Source organism: Thalassophryne amazonica, chromosome 17, assembly GCF_902500255.1.
Source record: "Thalassophryne amazonica chromosome 17, fThaAma1.1, whole genome shotgun sequence".
Taxonomy (NCBI): Eukaryota; Metazoa; Chordata; class Actinopteri; order Batrachoidiformes; family Batrachoididae; genus Thalassophryne; species Thalassophryne amazonica.
The window spans coordinates 45,141,141-45,163,433 of record NC_047119.1 but is presented as its reverse complement, the minus strand read 5'-3'; the positions used below and the strand labels follow the sequence as shown (position 1 = coordinate 45,163,433).

Sequence of the window (22,293 nt, the reverse complement as noted above, 5' to 3'; positions counted from 1 at the left end):
TGGGATGTTCTGAACTTTGAAAATGGCTGGCACTCTGAGTTAATTTTGCTGTGACAACTTTAGATAAATAAATCTAAAGTTATCCTCCTTAAACCCAATTTAAAATCAAGTTGTAGAGATTTGCTTTCAGTTTAATTAAAAACATAAAATCCAGCTTCCTGATGAAGTGGTGTAGAGGAGGATTTTCTTCAAAATCAAATCAATTTTATTTATATAGCGCCAAATCACAACAAACAGTTGCCCCAAGGTGCTTTATATTGTAAGGCAAGGCCATACAATAATTATGGAAATACCCCCAACGGTCAAAACGACTCCCTGTGAGCAAGCACTTGGCGACAGTGGGAAGGAAAAACTCCCTTTTAACAGGAAGAAACCTCCAGCAGAACCAGGCTCAGGGAGGGGCAGTCTTCTGCTGGGACTAGTTGGGGCTGAGGGAGAGAACCAGGAAAAATACATGCTGTGGAGGGGAGCAGAGATCAATCACTAATGATTAAATGCAGAGTGGTGCATATAGAGCAAAAAGAGAAAGAAACACTCAGTGCATCATGGGAACCCCCAGCAGTCTAAGTCTATAGCAGCATAACTAAGGGATGGTTCAGGGTCACCTGATCCAGCCCTAACTATAAGCTTTAGCAAAAAGGAAAGTTTTAAGCCTAATCTTAAAAGTAGAGAGGGTGTCTGTCTCCCTGATCTGAATTGGGAGCTGGTTCCACAGGAGAGGAGCCTGAAAGCTGAAGGCTCTGCCTCCCATTCTACTCTTACAAACCCTAGGAACTACAAGTAAGCCTGCAGTCTGAGAGCGAAGTGCTCTATTGGGGTGATATGGTACTATGAGGTCCCTAAGATAAGATGGGACCTGATTATTCAAAACCTTATAAGTAAGAAGAAGAATTTTAAATTCTATTCTAGAATTAACAGGAAGCCAATGAAGAGAGGCCAATATGGGTGAGATATGCTCTCTCTTCTAGTCCCTGTCAGTACTCTAGCTGCAGCATTTTGAATTAACTGAAGGCTTTTCAGGGAACTTTTAGGACAACCTGATAATGAATTACAATAGTCCAGCCTAGAGGAAATAAATGCATGAATTAGTTTTTCAGCATCACTCTGAGACAAGACCTTTCTAATTTTAGAGATATTGCGCAAATGCAAAAAAGCAGTCCTACATATTTGTTTAATATGCGCTTTGAACGACATATCCTGATCAAAAATGACTCCAAGATTTCTCACAGTATTACTAGAGGTCAGGGTAATGCCATCCAGAGTAAGGATCTGGTTAGACACCATGTTTCTAAGATTTGTGGGGCCAAGTACAATAACTTCAGTTTTATCTGAGTTTAAAAGCAGGAAATTAGAGGTCATCCATGTCTTTATGTCTGTAAGACAATCCTGCAGTTTAGCTAATTGGTGTGTGTCCTCTGGCTTCATGGATAGATAAAGCTGGGTATCATCTGCGTAACAATGAAAATTTAAGCAATGCTGTCTAATAATACTGCCTAAGGGAAACATGTATAAAGTGAATAAAATTGGTCCTAGCACAGAACCTTGTGGAACTCCATAATTAACCTTAGTCTGTGAAGAAGATTCACCATTTACATGAACAAATTGTAATCTATTAGATAAATATTATTCAAACCACCGCAGTGCAGTGCCTTTAATACCTATGGCATGCTCTAATCTCTGTAATAAAATTTTATGGTCAACAGTATCAAAAGCAGCACTGAGGTCTAACAGAACAAGCACAGAGATGAGTCCACTGAGGCTTTTTAAGTAATGGTTTAATTACTGCCACCTTAAGCCTGTGGTACATAGCCAACTAATAAAGATAGATTGATCATATTTAAGATCGAAGCATTAATTAATGGTAGGGCTTCCTTGAGCAGCCTGGTAGGAATGGGGTCTAATAGACATGTTGATGGTTTGGAGGAAGTAACTAATGAAAATAATGCAGACAGAACAATCGGAGAGAAAGAGTCTAACCAAATACAAAAAGGCATATAGTATAAGTATACAAGTATACTTCAGAAGTATACCTAATGGTTCAGCTACAATTAGCAAGAAAGTACATCTGAGATACAAGGCTAGATTTGATGTTTTGGTGAAAAACATTTGCATTTCTTCATAATTGATGTAAATAAATTCTAAGACATTCACTGACTTGGGAATGTTCATGTTTCCATCCCCTGACTTGTCTCAAGAAAACTGGCAATAAAACTGATTTACAGGTTTTATCAAGTTTTAGAGATTTGCTTTTAGTTAGAGGAAGATAATTTTAGAAGTTTTTATTCTTTATGCCATTTCAAATACAAGAAATACAACCCCCCCCCCCCCCCAAAAAAACCTAAAATTAAAATGTGCAAAATACTAAGTGTTCCAATACGTTTGGAGGGCACTGTATCTTAACCTTATGAGTGCAGTATTATTACTGTTTAAGAATGTTTAATTTTCAGTGTTGCTGCACTTTGTGTGAAATCAGTCATATTGATTTGACAATATTGAGATTAGGGTTGGGTATTGGGAACCAGTTCTTTTCGGGTATCGTTAAGAAATGATTCGATCCACTGACATCAATAGCCTTTTTGCTTAACGATTCCCTTATCAATCAATCAATCAATTTTTTATATAGCGCCAAATCACAACAAACAGTTGCCCCAAGGCGCTTATCAATACTTCAGAGCAGCTGTTTTTGAGGGCGTTTGTCGGGAAAATGATCATTTCTCTATGTTGATTGCAGACCCTTTAGTGGGTCTGTAATCAACCGTTTCTGCAGTGCTGCTCTGCTCTGAAGCAGTGCTTCGACCCACTGCTTCATTGGTTCTTTGCTTTAATGCTTTCTGAAGCGGCAACTCCACTTCTTAACCCCTCTCAAAACCATTAAACTATGTCGTCAGTCACTTTTGTGCAGATTAAAGTCACTAACTGGAATTCCTGTCTTCTTGTGAGAAAGAAACAGTCGTCTTCCATTCCATTCACACAGCTCCAAATACGCCGTGGCTCTCTGCCGAGTCAAGTCGGAATTATTAACTTCAAAGTGAATTGCTGTTTAAATCAAATGACACCTCTTTCTAAACAAAGTGCAATCGATCAAAATGTCCCCCCCCCACCCAAAATGACGCGCAAATTTCTCCGCTCCTCTTTCCATGACAAAAACTCCTGTAACAGTGGAATGTGCCGAAAAAGTGCTGATGTCCACGTCTTCTGCCATTTCTGTGGAAGTCAGACGACGTCCCGGATCAACAAAGCCTTCACTTTGGAAATGATCTAGTTGTTTCAGTGGGGTTTCAGCCTGTTGATTGGCGCTCGGAGCGCGCTGCGCTCTCAGCCGCTGTGGGCAGTCTTTAAACCGGCTGGAGCACTCTAATCTGTGTAATCCCCATAAAATTCTCCCTGAAAGCCATCTGAATTTTCCGAATAGTGTCTACCTGGAGGTCTCACAGTTTCTGGAAAAATTTGATGCAGCAAAGCTCCAAACTGTTCAGACATTTTATTCGCAATAAAAATCTGACGAGAGGGGTGGACCACTGCTCACGGGTGAATGACGCAACCGACAGGCGTGAAAAAACTCACGCATGTGCAGGAAGGGTCAAGCTTGGCTGATGCAATCACATGTGATTCAAATCCATATGGTTTTTGCAAAAAATAAAAAGGTCGGATACTTTTCTAACAGACCTCGTACATATTAGAAATCCACTATGAACAGTAATTTGTTGAAATATCACATTTAGGTTTAGTGTTGAAGAACCCGCTCAGACTTCAATAGTAGATGGGACAAGTTCCATTATCTGGTCTTACATTTGTGACAGTTTATGCAAATCTCACATTTGTTGCATTTTGAAATCCTTTTAAAATCTCGGGTATACGTCTACATCAATATTTGATAAGAAGCCTGTAAGTTTAACCTTTGTGCCACTAACATTTCTCCTTTGTTAATCATTTACAGACTAACTGCGGTGGGTGTGGCATCAGCACCTGTTTCGAGACACTAATTGCCCTCAAACATTGGCTGATGAAAGCTGCTAATGCACTTTATGCTACTTCACTGCCACAGTCCATCTTTGTGGGGAGAAAAAAAAAAAAAAATTAGCTGAAACAGCGCACAAGTTTATTTCATAACACTTGATTGAATGTTCTAAATTTGTGGCATGTTTTACTCACGTATGGGTAGTATGGCCCAGGCTGCAGCAGATCCTTTGGCTGTAGAGTTGACCTGGACCGACGTGCTCATGTTGGACTCTGGGGTGGGGAGATAAGTTATTACATTTCAAAGGTGAAAGTCTGTAAAAACCAACAAACAAGCTCAGTCAAACTTCAGGTTTGTCAATAATTATCTTTTAAAATGATGCAGCGTCATTCAGAGAATTCCTGCTATGAAGAAGACTTTTTTAACCATTGCATAGAAACTGTCGCCTGGGACACAAGTGACATGACTGCCAAACAGATGGCTGAATGGAGGGGCTGAGAATCTGGGACAAAGACGGGGTTTTGTTAAGTAGCTGTCCATCTGTGCCACTTTTAAACAATCGACAAACCTCAGCTGTCTCAGCCTCAAGATGGTGAAACCATGAGACTCCACAGATCAGACTCAGGAGTGCACAAACGTGGGGGGGTGGGGGGTGAGCAATTCTGCATTTAAGTAGCAATTATTACAAATTGTGGGGAATTAATTTTAAGATCACTGCAACATATGAGGAGTTTTTAAAGAATTGATTTTTACACGACCCAGCGAAAACGTCAACTCTGCACTTTAATCCATCCTGTGCAGTTTCTGCTAAGGGTGGGGCCTAAGTGGTGGGAGCCTCATCAGTAGTCCTGTGCTTCCTCCTGTTGATTTCACTCACAGCAGCTCATTCACCAGCTGCATTTTTCCATAGGATTAGGACAAAGTTCCCTCACCACATGTTCACTAATCTCACTCACTCTGACAGCACAAGTTTCAAGTGTTGACAGTATTCAACAAATGTGCACACTCTAGGAGAAACCAGCACTCTGCCCTGAACAGACATGCATACAGATTACAAATCACTGTGCAGAAACAGCAGGTCCTTTGTCCATGTTAGCAGCAGAGGTTTGTCTTTTAATTAGAACTCTGAAAATAACATGACTGTTAATGGCCCGGTCACATGGCATACGATTCCTCAAACAAATGGAAAAAAGTAAAAGAGTCAAATCGTCGAGAAAAGGTGAACGAATGAGCTTTTGACTTTTCCCCAGCACCGAATAGCCCACGAATCAAGAGCGCAAAAGGAACAAAACAAAACTGAAGCCAACATTGATCTTGATGTTTTAAATGAAATGCACCTGGAGCCACTGCTGGAGCAGCGTGTGTGTGCATCCTGCTCTGCATCCCAGGACTCTGAGCTGGGACGAAGCTCTGTAGCACCTGAGGCCTGGAGAAGTTCCAAAGAGAAGCATGCAATCCCATCGGTGATTCACCTGCTCTGGTTGCTTGTCCAGAAGAAAAGAGGGATCACTGCCATCAGAATCCTCACTGTCTGGTTCAGACCCTGAGGACGCGCTGCATGCTCCATCTTGCTCCAATTAAAAAACAAACAACTAGAAGCACTCAGAGTGCAAACCTCCGCCAAGGCCATGGGGTCACTGATGCCATAACATCTACACGCCGTGAAATCATTGAACCTAAAAAAGTCTAACAGTGATGTTTGCTCAGTAGTAAAAAAAAAAAACGTTTCATCTGCTGTGACTGGACAGCATGTATCCTTAGTGCTTGGCATCACAGTTTATTGCAACTTGCACCTTTCCCAGAAGCTACTGTCATCTGAGCACTGATATTGCATGTGCTTATAGACAAAAACAAATGAGACAAAATTCAGTTTATTATTCAACTAAACTGCAAATATATGAATTTTTTGACATTTATGAAACACTTCTCTAAACAAGGCCAAAGGGTCACTGACCCTAAAGAGATTCCCTCCTTGGCACAGTGATCTATTTCTTTGTCTCTCTAAAATTGTATATAATAATCATTAGATTATTAATATATAAACAAAAATAAATTTAAGAAATATTACAATTTGAAAACAAATTCACCCGAACGTGATGACAGCTGCAACTGCTTAATGCTAACTTTTAACATGCCATAGACATACTAATGCGTTAGCGTCGGGATCCGGATCACCACTAAAATTTAATCACTTGTTCCTCTTATAATTTCCAACCACTCCACAAAATTTCATCAAAATCCATTCAAAACTGAGTTATCCTGCTGACAGACAGACAGACAAACAAACAAACGCGACCGAAAACAATCTCAAAGATTCAAAGAATTTATTGTTGTCATATGCACAAAGGAACATGTTCCCTGCACAATGAAATGTCTACTGCATTTAACCCATCCTAATTGCCAGTTAGGAGCAGAGGTTGCCTTTAGGCGCCCGGGGACCAGCTCCAGATGTATATACCTGCCTTAGGTCAACAGCAGGGCTGAGCAAACCATGACCGGCCTCATGACAACAGATGACACACACAACACACATAAGCCGGCCCGGTACATGAACACAAAAAAGCACACACAAGGTAAAACTTGGGAAAGAAAAACCTTCATAGCTGCTGCGTTGAAGCACGCAGCAGCAATGCAGGAAAAAAAAAGAAACCCATCAGCACAATGAACAATGATCACACACAAGACGAGAGACGACGACCGAGATTTGTAATCTCCTTGGCGGAGGTAAAAAAAAAAAAAAAATACTCCCCCTAAAAATAAAAAAAAATAAAAACACTGAAGCGCTTGCTCAACATTCATAAGACTCAATTTTTACAAAACAAAAACACAACCACACTAACCACATGTGCTAAATACTCCAAACACGGCAACTATTTCTCAAATACCAAAACTAATTGCTGTCTGCACACCCAAAATGAACACGTACTTTGCATTTTTCGTGTGCCGTTGCGTTCGTAGATCTGCTTACACCTGCATATGCATGCATTCTGTCGCATGTAGCCCTTGCCGCACTCCTGCCTATGTTTTTTTTTTGTATTGCAGAAAAGAGCTCAGTTCTCAAAATGGGAAAGCAAATGGCACTCAGGTTTCCAGATGTACAGCGGGACACTGCTTCCTTATCAGGGCTGGGAACATCAGATCGCAAAGTTCAGAGTCCTTCTGTGCCCCTCCCCCCAAAAAAGTAGAAAATACTGCCATTTAAAGTCACAAGAAAACTTAAAACTTCCCATCTCGTTTCAGAAGAGAGCAAGACAGAGGGAGAGAGCGGGGGTGGGGGTGTGTCTCTGCCTTTTTTCAAAACCCCATCACTGATCAAAGCTGTTCAATACGTGAATGTCTGCTGTTGCTGGACCCTTTTCAGTTTATGCTTAAACTTACGCTTCTGTAAACTGCTGCCTGGTTTGCACAAACCAAGGCACAGTTTGCTCAGAGATCACCGCAGATAGCACAAAATATTACGTTGTGACAGCTCTCAGCAGCTCTACGACAACGAGGCTGATCGCACTCCTGCAAAGCCCACCTGCTGCAAAGGTTGAGGTGATCCTTGATCGCTGTGTATTTGTTTGAATTATTCAGACTGAAAGGGCCAGAAGGCTCTTCTCGCTGCACGCGCTGGAAGACAGCAAACCTTTCAGAGTTCATGGACAGAATGCTGCAGCTTCTGAGAGGGCACCAGCCGGACTTTTTGTGCAGCAACATTCTCCTCAGGTGCGCGCAGCGCTGGCCAACACCACGATCACGGACAGCCGTGCACTGGCGGAGGAGGCCAACACCCTGGCCGGCCAGCACCACAGCTACACTCGCCCCATCACATGCAGTGGCAGAAGCCCCACACCACACACCAGCACCGCCTGCAGAGGAGCTGCATCTCTCCACAGTAGCGCTCAAACTGGCTTCTGTACTGTGTGAAAACATTCAGCTGGTTGAAAGAAGTCAAACTAAATGCTAATGTTACAAAAACTAAGCAAACGATAAACTATCAAGAACAGCAGCAAAAATAAATATGGACAAATTGAGGTTTTCTGTGGCATTCGTTCAAATTTTTCAACAGTTTAAAAATCCTGATGAAGCGCCAGTTGCAGGAACGAAGCTGCACGAAGGTTAAACAATGCCAACGAAAGTAAAGATTTCTTGTTTTGTTTGGGCTTCACTGTCCTTCGTTAGTGCCATGTGAGGGGGAATTAAAGCCCAGTAAGTTAAGAGTTCCCCCTCACCAAAGGTAAACTGTGACAGTACACAAAAAAAAAAAAAAAAAAAAAAAACAGTTCAGTACACATTTGTGTTTAGACATCAAGGTTCAGTATAGAACTTTAATCTGGTCAGCGGAGCTGCTGTGACAGTGTACATGTAAACTTTTTTTCATGAAATGATTACATCCAGTCATTTGCATTGGGATGTGTTAAGCGTTTTGTTTGTGATGTGCAGAGCCAGACTCCAATATTTTGCCCATTTAACATTTGTTGTGCTCAAATGACAGGATCTCAAAACCTTACTTTGTACAGAATTGAAGTCATTGTATGCAGTGTCGCCATCTCAGTGAAATTTTACTCATATGAAAGAACTTAACCAATTCCATTTATATATTTTTTTTTATCTATATTCCAAAATTTTTGATCGTAATAATCCAGTCGCTCATTTCCCTCCATTTGACTTACACCACAGTAGGCACTGTGGTGTTTGGTCACGCCTCTTCTCAGGCATAAAATCATGCCTTCTTTTACAGAGAACAGGGCTTGGTTTCATAACAGACTAATCTTTTAGTGTACTAAACTTGACTGAGATTAGTTGCCCAATATTAATAGTCTAGTCTCCTATTCACGTCGACAGCTAAACTTGTTGATTAACTGTCTAATGTTCAATAATTTTCACAGACAGTGGCCTTGAGAGTGCCGTTACCAAGAAACTTCTCCAATGCACGAGAGTTTCGTTTACTTCTAGGTTGGTCATCTGCTACAACCACGGCCGGAACGGGGCTATGAGGAGAAGTGCTCCCGGCATACCAGGTCTGTCAATAAAGTATAGGTCCTTTTTATTTTTTTCAAAAACTATATGGATTTCATTCATAGGTTTTTACGTCAGACATGCTTGAACCCTCATGCGCATGCGTGAGTTTTTCCACGCCTGTTGGTGACGTCATTCGCCTGTGAACACTCCTTGTGGGAGGAGTCGTCCAGCCCCTCGTCGGAATTCCTTTAAGTTGCTGAGAGACTGGCACTTTTTTTGATCAAAATTTTTTCTAAACCTGTGAGACACATCGAAGTGGACACGGTTCGAAAAATTAAGCTGGTTTTCCGTGAAAATTTTAACGACTAAGGACTTCCCACGGTGCGAGATGTCGCGCAGCGCTCTCAGGCGCCGTCGTCAGCCTGTTTCAAGCTGAAAACCTCCACATTTCAGGCTCTATTGATCCAGGACGTCGTGAGAGAACAGAAGTTTCAGAAGAAGTCGGTTTCAGCATTTTATCCGGATATTCCACTGTTAAAGGAGATTTTTTTAATAAAAGACGTGCGGGCGGATTGCAGCGTCGGCTCGCAGCCGCTGCGACGCTCCACCACAGGAAAAACACCTCTGTTGGAAGCCTTAAGGACAAGTTGGAACATGTCCAGCTGTTAAACAATTTCTCATATACTGAGGTGTTTTTCCTGTGCCGCTGCACCGCGCCGGCTGCGTCCCGACGCGCGGATCCGTCCGCACGTCTTTCATTAAAAAAAATCTTTAACAGTGGAATATCCGGATAAAATGCTGAAACCGACTTCTTCTGAAACTTCTCTGTTCTCTCATGACGTCCTGGATCAATAGAGCCTGAAATGTGGAGGTTTTCAGCTTGAAACAGGCTGACGATGGCGCCTGGGACCGCTGCGCGACGTCTCGCACCGTGGGAAGTCCTTAAAGCGACAGTATCACCTCAAAATCTCTCAGCCGTTAAAATTTTCACTGAAAACCAGCTTAATTTTTCGAACCGTGTCCACTTCGATGTGCCTCACAGGTTTAGAAAAAATTTTGATCAAAAAGCGCCAGTCTCTCAGCAACTTCTCAGACAAAGGAATTCCGACGAGGGGCTGGACGACTCCTCCCACAAGGAGTGCTCACAGGCGAATGACGTCATCGACAGGCGTGGAAAAACTCACGCATGCGCACGAGGGTTCAAGCATGTCTGACGTAAAAACATATGAATGAAATCCATATAGTTTTTGAAAAAAATAAAAAGGATCTATACTTTGACAGCCCTCGTACACAGTTGTATGCAAGAGTGCTCCTGCTCTCTGCGTCCGTTAACGTCGCCAATGGACTATTCCAGTCCCAGAACACCCCCTCCTGCCACAAGGCTCTTCTTTCTTCCTGCTCCAAGTGATGTTACAAGATAGCCACCATTTTTGATTTAAGACAACATTTTGTTAATTAAAATAAGATTAGCCTCCTCTGTAGCAGGCTAAAAACTTGTCGGCTCATGCCAAACTTTAGCTGACTGAGCACTTTGTGCAACAGCTAACGTCAAGATTAGTCGACTAAACAAGATTAGACCGCTTTATAAAACCAGGCCCAGAACTAGAGTGACACCAAAGAGGTTACACACACACACACACACACACACACACACACACACACACACACACACACACACACACACACACAGTTCTACTTGCAAAGATGAGGTCTAATTTTCATCATAGTTACAGTTCAACTGAGACAAAATGAGGAAAAAAAAAAAATCCAGGAAATCACATTGTAGGATTTTTAAAGAATTTATTTGTAAATTGTGGTGGAAAATAAGTAGCTGGTATTTTGGCCCATTCCTCCATGCAGATCTCTACAGCAGTGATGTTTTGGGGCTGTTGCTGGGCAACATGGACTTTCAACTCCCTCCACAAATTTTCTATGGGGTTGAGGTCTGGAGACTGGCTAGGCCACTCCAGGACTTTGAAATGCTTTTTACAGAGCCACTCTGTTGCCCGAGTGGTGCGTTTGTAATCATGGTCAAGCTGGAAGACCCAGCCATGTTGCATCTTCAATGCTCTCACTGATGGAAGGAGGTTTTGGCTTAAAATCTCATGATCCATGGCCCCGTTCATTCTTCCCTTAACACAGATCAGTTGTCCTGTCCCTTTTGCAGTAAACCAGCCCCAAAGCATGATGTTTCCACCTCCATGCATCACAGTAGGTATGATGTTCTTGGGATGCAACTCAACATTCTTCTTCCTCCAAACACGAAGAGTTGAGTTTTTACCAAAGTGTTCTATTTTGGTTTCATCTGACCACATGATATTCTCTCAATCCTCTTCTGGATCATTCATATGCTCTCTGGCAAACTTCAGACAGGCCTGGACATGTACTGGCTTAAGTAGGGGGACACGCCTGGCACTGCAGGATTTGAGTCCCTCTGTGTGTAGTGTGTAACCTTTGTTACTTTGGTCCCAGCTCTCTGCAGGTCATTTGTTAGGTCCCTCCGTGTAGTTCTGGGATTTTTGTTCCACGTTCTCATCATCATTTTGACCCCACTGGATGACATCTTGCGTGGAGCCCCAGATGGAGGGAGGCTATCAATAGTCTTGTATGTCTTCCATTTTCTTACAATTGTTCCCACAGTTGATTTATTCACACCAACCTGCTTGACTATTGTAGATTCACTCTTCCCAGCCTGGTGCACATCGACAATTTTCTTCCTGGTGTCCTTTGACCCCTCTTTGGTCTTGGCCATGGTTGAGTTTGGAGTCTGACTGTTTGAGGCTGTGGCTAGGTGCCTTTTACACAGATAAATTCAAACAGATGCCATTAATACAGGTAACAGGTGAAGGACAGAAGAGCTTCTGAAAGAAGTTACAAGTCAGAGCCAGAAATTTTGCTTGTTTGTGGGTGACCAAATACTTATTTTCAACCACAATTTACAAATAATTCTTTAAAAATCCAACAATGCGATTTCCTGGATTTTTTTTTCCCCTCATTTTGTCTCTCATAGTTGAACTGCACCTATGATGAAAATTACAGACCTCTCTCATCTTATTAAGCAGGAGAACTTGCACAGCCAGGGGCTGGCGAAATACAATTTTACCCCACTGTGTGTATATACATACAGTGAGGAAAATAAGTATTTGAACACCCTGTGGTTTTGCAAGTTCTTCCACTTAGAAATCATGGAGGGGTCTGAAATTTTCATCTTAGGTGCATGTACACAGAGAATCTTAAAAAAAAACGTAAATCATAAAGTATGATTTTTGGAATAATTTATTTGTATGTTACTGCTGCAAATAAGCATTTGAACACCTGTGAAAATCAATGTTAATATTTGGTACATTAGCCTTTGTTTGCAATTACAGAAGTCAAATGTTTCCTGTAGTTTTTCACCAGGTTTGCACACACTGCAGCAGGGATTTTGGCCCATTCCTCCATACAGATCTTCTCTAGACCTTTCAGGTTTGGAGTTTCAGCTCCCTCCAAAGATTTTCTATTGAGTTCAGGTCTGCAGACTGGCCAGGCCACTCCAGGACTTTGAAATGCTTCTTACAGAGCCCCTCCTTAGTTGCCCTGGCTGTGTGTTTGGGGTCATTGTCATGCTGGAAGACCTAGCCATAACCCATCTTCAATGCTCCTACTTAGGGAAGGAGGTTGTTTGCCAAAATCTCACAATACCTGACCCCATCCATCCTCCCTTCAATATGGTGCAGTTGTCCTGTGCCCTTTGCAGAAGAGCACCCCCAGAGTATGATGTTTCCACCCCCATGCTTCATGGTTGGGATGGTTTTCTTGGGGTTATTTCCATCCTCTAAACATGGTAAGTTGAGTTAATTCCATAAAGCTCTATTCTGGTCTCATCTGACAACACGACCTTCTCCCATGCCTCCTCTGGATCATCCAGATGATCAAAGGTGAACTTCAAACAGGCCTGGACATGTGCTGGTTTGAGCAGGGGGACCTTGCTGCCCTGCAGGATTTTAAACCATGACAGCATCATGTGTTACTAATGTAATCTTTGTGACTGTGGTCCCAGCTCTCTTCAGGTCATTGACCAGATCCTCCTGTGTAGTTCTGAGCTTTCTCAGAATCATCCTTACCCCACAAAGTGAGATCTTGCATGGAATCCCAGACCGAGGGAGATTGACAGTCATCTTGTGTTTCTTCCACTTTCTAATAAATAATCGTAACAGTTGTTGTCTTCTACCAAGCTGCTTGCCTGTTGTCCTGAAGTCCATCCCAGCCTTGTGCAGGTCTACAGTTTTGTCCCGATGTCCTTAGACAGCTATTTGGTCTTGGCTATAGTAGACAGGTTGGAGTGTGATTGATTGTGTGTAAACAGGTGTCAAGTTCAAACAGGTGCAGTTAATACACGTAAAGAGTGCAGAATAAGAGTTTCTTAAAGAAAAATTAACAGGTCTGTGAGAGTCAGAATTCTTGCTGGTTGGTAGGTGTTCAAATACTTATTTGCAGCAGTAACATACAAAAATTATAAATCATACAGTGATTTCGGGATTTTTTTTTTTTTTTTAGATTATGTCTCACAGTGGACATGCACCTAAGATGAAAATTTCAGACCCCTCCATGATTTCTAAGTGGGAGAACTTGCAAAACTGCAGGGTGTTCAAATACTTATTTTCCTCACTGTATACACACACACACACACGAGGTCTGTTAGAAAAGTATCCAACCTTTTTATTTTTTCAAAAATCTGATGGATTTGAATCACATGTGCTTGCATGAGCCAACCTTGAACCTTCGTGCGCATGCGTGAATTTTTTCACGCCTGTCGGTTGCGTCATTTGCTTGTAAGCAGCCTTTGTGTGAGGATGGGTGGAGTCTCTCGTCGTTTTTTCTTTGCAAAGAAATGGCGGAACGACTGGAGCAGCGCCACATCAAATTTTGCCCGAAACTGGGCGACAGCCGGGTGGAAATCATTCAGATGGCTTTCGATGACAATCCTCTGGGCATCACACAGATTAAGGAGTGGTAAAGATGGCCGCACAATGGTGGAGGGCGCACCGTGCTCCGGGCGGCCATCAACATGCTGAAATGTTGAGATCATTCCAAAGTGAACGCTGTGGTGATGTGGACATCAGCACTTTTTCGGCACATTCCACTGTGACAGAAGCTTTTGCCATGAAAGAGTTGCAGCGAAATTCATCGGCACAAAGCTGATGGCGCAGCAAAAGCGCTTTTGCTGCGCCATCAGCTTCGTGAATTTTGCTGCAACTCTTTTCAAGGCAAGATCTTCTGTCACAGTGGAATGTGCCGAAGTGCTGATGTCCACCTCTTGCACAATTTCTTGGATAGTCACACGACGGTCCCACATCACTACAGCGTTCACTTTGGAATGATCTGGTCATTTCAGCATGTTGATGGCCGACCGGAGCGCGGCGCGCTCTCCACCGTTGTGCGGCCCTCTTTAAACCGGTTGTACCGCTCCTTAATCTGTGTGATGCCCAGAGGATCGTCACAGAAAGCCATCTGAATAATCCGAATGGTTTCCACCCAGCTGTCGCCCAGTTTCTGGCAAAATTTGATGCAGTCACACTGCTCCAGTTGTTCCGCCATTTCCTTGCAAAGAAAAAACGAGAGACTCCACCCATCCTCACACAAAGGCTGCTTACAAGCAAATGACGCAACCGACAGGCATGACAAAATTCACATGCGCACGAAGGTTCAAGGTTGGCTCATGCAGGCACACGTGATTCAAATCCATCAGGTTTTTGAAAAAAAAAAAAAAAAGAGATACACACACACACACACATACACACACACACATACACACACACACACACACACACACACACACACACACACACACACACACACATACACACACACACTACACACATACACATACACACATACACACATACATACATACACATACATACATACACACACACTACATACACATACATACATACACATACATACATACACATACATACATACATACATACACATACATACATACACATATACACACATACACATACACACATACACTACACACATACATACACACACACACACATACACACACACACACACACTACACACATACACACACATACATACACACACACACACACACACACACACATACACACACACACACACACACACACATACATACACATACATACACATACACACACATACATACACATACATACACATACATACACACACATACACATACATACACATACACACACATACACATACATACACACACATACACATACACATACATACATACACATACATACATACACATACATACACATACACACACATACACATACATACACACACATACACATACACATACATACATACACATACACATACATACACACACATACACATACATACACACACATACACATACATACATACATACATACACATACATACATACACATACATACACATACATACATACATATACATACATATACATACACATACACACACATACATACACATACACATACATACATACATATACATACATACATATACATACACACACACACATACACATACACATACATACACATACATATACATACATATACATACATACATATACATACACACACATACATACACACACATACATACACATACACACACATACATACACATACACACACATACACATACATATACATACATACATATACATACACATACACACACATACATACACATACATACATACATATACATACACATACACACACATACATACACATACACACACATACATACACATACACACACGAGGGCTGTCAAAGTAACGGTCCTTTTTATTTTTTTCAAAAACTATATGGATTTCATTCATATGTTTTTACGTCAGACATGCTTGAACCCTCGTGCGCATGCGTGAGTTTTTTCCACGCCTGTCGGTGACGTCATTCGCCTGTGAGCACTCCTTGTGGGAGGAGTCGTCCAGCCCCTCGTCGGAATTCCTTTGTCTGAAAAGTTGCTGAGAGACTGGCGCGTTGTTTGATCAAAATTTTTTCTAAACCTGTGAGACACATCGAAGTGGACACGGTTCAAAAAATTAAGCTGGTTTTCAGTGAAAATTTTAACAGCTGATGAGAGATTTTGAGGTGATTCTGTCGCTTTAAGGACTTTTCACGGAGCGAGACGTCGTGCAGCGCTCTCAGGCGGCGTCAGCCTGTTCAAGCTGAAAACCTCCACATTTCAGGCTCTATTGATCCAGGACGTCGTGAGAGAACAGACGTTTCAGAAGAAGTCGGTTTCAGCATTTTATCCAGATATTCCACTGTTAAAGGAGATTTTTTTTAATGAAGGACGTGCGGACGGATCCGCGCGTTGGGACGCAGCCGACGCGGTGCGACGGCACAGGAAAAACACCTCCGTGTTGATAACCATTTGTAAAATCCAGGCGGCTTTTGATGGCTTTCAGTGGAGTGAGTATATGAGAAATTGTTTAACAGGCAGGACATGTTCCAACTTGTCCTTAAGGCTTTCAACGGAGGTGTTTTTCCTGTGGCGGAGCGTCACGGCGGCTGCGTCCCGACGCGCGGACCCGTCCGCACGTCTTTCATTAAAAAAATCTCCTTTAACAGTGGAATATCCGGATAAAATGCTGAAACCGACTTCTTCTGAAACTTCTCTGTTCTCTCACGACGTCCTGGATCAATAGAGCCTGAAATGTGGAGGTTTTCAGCTTGAACAGGCTGACGATGCCGCCTGAGAGCGCTGCGCGACGTCTCGCACCGTGGGAAGTCCTTAAAGCGACAGAATCACCTCAAAATCTCTCATCAGCCGTTAAAATTTTCACTGAAAACCAGCTTAATTTTTCGAACCGTGTCCACTTCGATGTGTCTCACAGGTTTAGAAAAAATTTTGATCAAACAACGCGCCAGTCTCTCAGCAACTTCTCAGACAAAGGAATTCCGACGAGGGGCTGGACGACTCCTCCCACAAGGAGTGCTCACAGGCGAATGACGTCACCGACAGGCGTGGAAAAACTCACGCATGCGCACGAGGGTTCAAGCATGTCTGACATAAAAACATATGAATGAAATCCATATAGTTTTTGAAAAAAATAAAAAGGACCGTAACTTTATTGACAGCCCTCGTATATATATATATAAAAATTCTGGGAAGTTTACTGAGCTCGCTCATTGCAGTTCTATTAGTCTCGGCAAGAAACAGGTGGAATATGCCAGAAAGCTGTGTATGTTGGCAAAGCCACAAAAGGAGGAACATGGGAGATAATATTTCCATCCATAAGTAAGTGGTTGTGGTTATTCTTGTCACTTCGTTCGTGACATTTGGCATATGTTTCCTGGCTGTGTCGTTTTTTATTTTTGTATATATTTTGGGGTAGTATATTCACCTCCAGCCATTAAAGCGTGAAGTTATTTTTGTGTTAAGAGGCTCCATGTCACTGTATTAACAGTGACATGGAGCCAGAAAGTCTCCTGAACAGATTCATTCAGGTCTGAGGCTGTTCAGCCTGAAGGAAAATTCCACTTGGTTCTACAAGTCTCTGAATGGTGCTTTGAGTTCCATTATAGAGTAACCCCTACAGTGAAGAGTATCACTTCTCACTAACAAGATTAGTCTTTATTCTGCAGGTGCACAATACACTACAGTTTCCATTCAGTCCATCTGATGGCTGTAAAACAGGATAAACGTTTGGAACACTTTAGTGAGGAAAAACTATGATGATGCTTTTGGCTACCAGGCCAACCGGGAGGGAGGCGGGAAGCATCCAGAGCATGTGCTTTAGAACTCCACTCTCACACCGGTGTTAGTTTGACTTGTTTGTTAGTAAAGCTCCACACACCGTGGGGGGGTGGTGGTGTTAGGGTTAGAGAGGAGGAGCCACGGAGCCGTTCATGGCGAAAGCACCTCCGTGTTGGTCTCACATGACAAGCCCTAACATGCCCAGCTCTTGCACCATTCGGAAAATTCAGACGGCTTTTCAGTTGTGTGACTATCCGAGAAATTGTGAACGAGCTGGACATGCCACAACATGTCCTGTGAGGCTTCATCACGGCGTTGCTTTTTGTTCTGTGCCCTGTGCCTCCGTCCCGACGCGCGAATTTCTCCGCTCCTCTTTCCATTACAAAAACTCTTGTAACAGTGGAATGTGCCGAAAAAGTGCTATGTCCAGCTGTCTTGCCATTTCTCTGGTAGTCAGACGATGTCCCGGATCAACAAAGCGTTCACTTTGGAAATGATCTGGTTGTTTGAGCCTGTCGATCGCCGCTCGGTGCGCCATCCGTCTTTAATCCAGTTGTAATTGTCCTTAATCTGTGTGATCCCCATAAAATCTTCACCGAAAGCCATCTGAATTTTCCAAATGGTTTCCACTTGGCTGTCTCTCACACTTTCTGAAAAATTTTTTGATGAAGCAAAGCGGCAGTCGATCAGCCAACTGCCTGACAATGAAAATCCGCCGAGGAGGCTGGACCACGCCTCCCACAAGGCGTGGTCACAGGTGAATGACGCAACCGACAGGCGTGAAAAAACTCACGCATGCGCACAAAGGTTCAAGCTTGGCTGATGCAGTCACACATGATTCAAATCCATATAGTTTTTGCAAAAAATAAAGAGGTCCGTTACTTTTCTAACAGACCTCGTAAAACTTGCACGACATCATAAACAAAAACATGTTGCGATAGGCATTAAAAAAAAAAAACAACAAAAATATAAACGCAACACTTTGTATGAGATGAACTCAAAGATCTAAAACTTTTTCCACATACACAATATCACCATTTCCCTCAAATATTGTTCACAAACCAGTCTAAATCTGTGATAGTGAGCACTTCTCCTTTGCTGAGATAATCCATCCCACCTCACAAGTGTGCCATATCAAGATGCTGATTAGTGCACAGGTGTGCCTTAGACTGTCCACAATAAAAGTCCACTCTGAAAGGTGCAGTTTTGTTTTATTTGGGGGGGGGGGATACCAGTTAGTATCTGGTGTGACCATTTGCCTCATGCAGTGCAACACATCTCCTTCGCATAGAGTTGATCAGGTTGTCAATTGTGGCCTGTGGAATGTTGGTCCACTCCTCTTCAATGGCTGTGCAAAGTTGCTAGATATTGGCAGGAACTGGCACGCGCTGTCGTATATGCCGGTCCAGAGCATCCCAAACATGCTCAATGGGTGACATGTCCGGTGAGTATGCCGGCCATGCAAGAACTGGGACATTTTCAGCTTCCAAGAATGTGTACAGATCCTTGCAACATGGGGCCGTGCATTATCCTGCTGCAACATGAGGTGATGTTCTTGGATGGCACAACAATGGGCCTCAGGATCTCGTCACGGTATCTCTGTGCATTCAAAATGCCATCAATAAAATGCACCTGTGTTCTTCGTCCATAACAGACGCCTGCCCATACCATAACCCCACTGCCACCATGGGCCACTTGATCCACAACACTGACATCAGAAAACCGCTCACCCACACGACGCCACACACCCTGTCTGCCATCTGCCCTGAACAGTGTGAACTGGGATTCATCCGTGAAGAGAACACCTCTCCAACGTGCCAAACGCCAGCGAATGTGAGCATTTACCCACTCAAGTCGGTTATGACGACGAACTGGAGTCAGGTCGAGACCCCGATGAGGACGACGAGCATGCAGATGAGCTTCCTGAGACGGCTTCTGACACTTTGTGCAGAAATTCTTTGGTTATGCAAACCGATTGTTTCAGCAGCTGTTCAAGTGGCTGGTCTCAGACGATCTTGGAGGTGAACATGGTGGATGTGGAGGTCCTGGGCTGGTGTGGTTACACGTGGTCTGCGGTTGTGAGGCTGGTTGGATGTACTGCCAAATTCTCTGAAACGCCTTTGGAGACGGCTTATGGTAGAGAAATGAACATTCAATACACGAGCAACAGCTCTGGTTGACATTCCTGCTGTCAGCATGCCAATTGCACGCTCCCTCAAATCTTGCAACATCTGTGGCATTGTGCTGTGTGATGAAACTGCACCTTTCAGAGTGGCCTTTTATTGTGGACAGTGTAAGGCAACCTATGCACTAATCATGGTGTCTAATCAGCATCTTGATATGGCACACCTGTGACGTGGGATGATTATCTCAAAGGAGAAGGGCTCACTATCACAGATTTAGACTGGTATGTGAACAATATTTGAGGGAAATGGTGATATTGTGTATGTGGAAAACGTTTTAGATCTTTGAGTTCATCTAATACAAAATGGGAGCAAAACCAAAAGTGTTGCATTTATATTTTTGTTGAGTGTAAAATACAATAAAAAAAAAAAAAAAAAAAACAACCACACACGGTGACGATCACAATTAGAGTACAACACTAACTCCCCCCACCCCCAATGAAATCCACGGAATTCCTCGGATTAGCGGAATTTTGACAGCCCTGGTCAAATGTTAATCTTACAGCTATGGTTCAAAACCCATCTTAGAACTGTCAGCAGAAGAAAGATTTTTCCAGTTTTGTGAAAAGACATTGCATCTGTGGCAAGCATATAATTTAGTGTGAAGCTGTGACTCACCAGGTTTGCAGCGCAAGCCGTCAGCAGCGAGCTCCTGCCCCTCCGTGCACACGCAGGAATATTTTGGAGAGTGTTTGTTGATCTGTGGTGCAGGCAGACACATGTAGCTGCAGCCACCATTCTCTCCTCTCTCTGCACACCAGTTTGTACCTGCATCCAAATGGGGAGGAGGAGGGGAAAAAAAAAAAAAAAAATTCAAGTCCACTGAGAACAGCGACCTGAGTTTAACCCATTCTGATGTCAGCAAACTGTTTACAGGACAAAACCATCTCCAATTCTTACCCGACAGCTGGATCAGTTCGTGGTAGACGATGATGTCTTGAGGGTCATTCAGGTTGCTGGCTAACGTCACTACCTCAGCACCCGTGAATTTATTTGCACCATAGATTGCCTCGTTTTCGCCATCTGTCCAGAAGACTCTATCCTGCAAAAGAATGCAGGATCAATCCTAGAACATCTCAGAGCAACACCGTTTCTAGTGAATTAAAGTTACATTTGCACAATGGTTGCATGTTTACTTAATGTTTTTACTGCACAGCTCAGCTGCAGCACCATTTTACTGACAACTATGCTGCATCAAAAAAAAAAAAAAAGTCTGAGTTTTATTTTTTCCAGCTGCTGTACCTCAAAAACAGTGAGAGCAAAGGGGTGAGCAAGGTAGTCTGGAGACTGCAGCACTTTCTTCCTGTTGTCTCCATTTAAGTCGACACTGCAGAGCATGTGCAGCTTAGAGTCTACCCAGTACAGCCGGCCTTTGATCAGATCTGTGATGGGCAGAAAGAGGGAAAAAAGTGAGCAGTGATTTTGAGAAGTAATTTTGTACAAATTGCAGATAGCAGAGATAACCAATGTTCTGTGAAAATTATCTGAAAAAGAATTCAGAAACTGTAAAAGTTGGGGGGGGGGGGGGGGGGGCCTTGATAACAACAACAACAAGAGAAATTTTGATTCAAGTGCATGAAGTAAATACTCCTGGCATTTGATCACGTTTAAATTAAGCTTATGAAATGGCACTTCTAACATTTTTCCAAGGTAAAAATTTGTGGAATTGGAAAGTAGTGTTAGTGGAGGTTTGAGCTCTGAGCATGGTGTTCTAGTTTAGAAATACTAGAGATCTGCTCTAGTCATGATACACTTTAGTGCTCAGCTCCGTTTATGCCACTTTTTAGAGTAATTTTGAAAGCAGGAGGCTTGGGGGGAATTGCCTTCACATGATTTTGTAAATCAAATTTGCTGGCCTTCTGCGCACACTTGCAGGTGTAAGAAACACTGCCCTGTCGGAAATAACTAAATTTTGCATCCATGCAGGTAAAGAAAGCTTTACTTTTTGTATGTTTGAAGTGTACAATCTAACACTTTCTCTTCAAACTGTTCATACCCAGGGTGATTCCATTTGGCCACTGGATGTCTGTTGCCACGAGAACTTGTCTAGATGCCCCATTCATGCCAGATTTCTCAATCTTCGCTGGTTCACCCCAGTCAGACCAGTACAGGAACCTACAGGATGGAAACACTTAATATCTGCCCCAAACGGCTCAGTGTCCAACATAATGATGTGCACGCACCCGGACAGTGGATCCACAGCAATAGAAGCAGGTTCTTTCAGGCCCTCTTTGAACAGAATCTTCTGCTTTGTCCCATTAAAATTGGCAACAGAGATTGTTTTGGTGCCAAGATCCGACCAGTACAGGTTCTTATAAATCCAGTCCACAGCTACTCCCACAGGAGTCTGTACATTGTCTATCACTTTGTTGTGAATGCTGACATTTCGTTTGTCCAGAACAGTGCTGGAAGAGATGACACTGATTATTGTTCAAGCAATCAAGGAGAAAATGCTGATTC

At 42.9% G+C, this 22,293-nt stretch overlaps 1 protein-coding gene across 1 annotated transcript in view; it reads right to left on the bottom strand.

Moving 5' to 3' along the window:
* The window catches only part of vldlr (very low density lipoprotein receptor), a 75,256-nt gene that overhangs the window by 6,362 nt on the left and 46,601 nt on the right, over positions 1-22,293 (bottom strand). Inside the window, exons 12-17 of the mRNA XM_034191938.1 lie at positions 22,017-22,238; positions 21,830-21,948; positions 21,076-21,215; positions 20,734-20,875; positions 20,452-20,601; positions 4,153-4,230 (exon numbers count right to left, since the gene is read on the bottom strand). Coding sequence (XP_034047829.1) covers positions 4,153-4,230; positions 20,452-20,601; positions 20,734-20,875; positions 21,076-21,215; positions 21,830-21,948; positions 22,017-22,238 — 851 coding nt within the window. The remainder of the gene's footprint in view (positions 1-4,152; positions 4,231-20,451; positions 20,602-20,733; positions 20,876-21,075; positions 21,216-21,829; positions 21,949-22,016; positions 22,239-22,293) is intronic.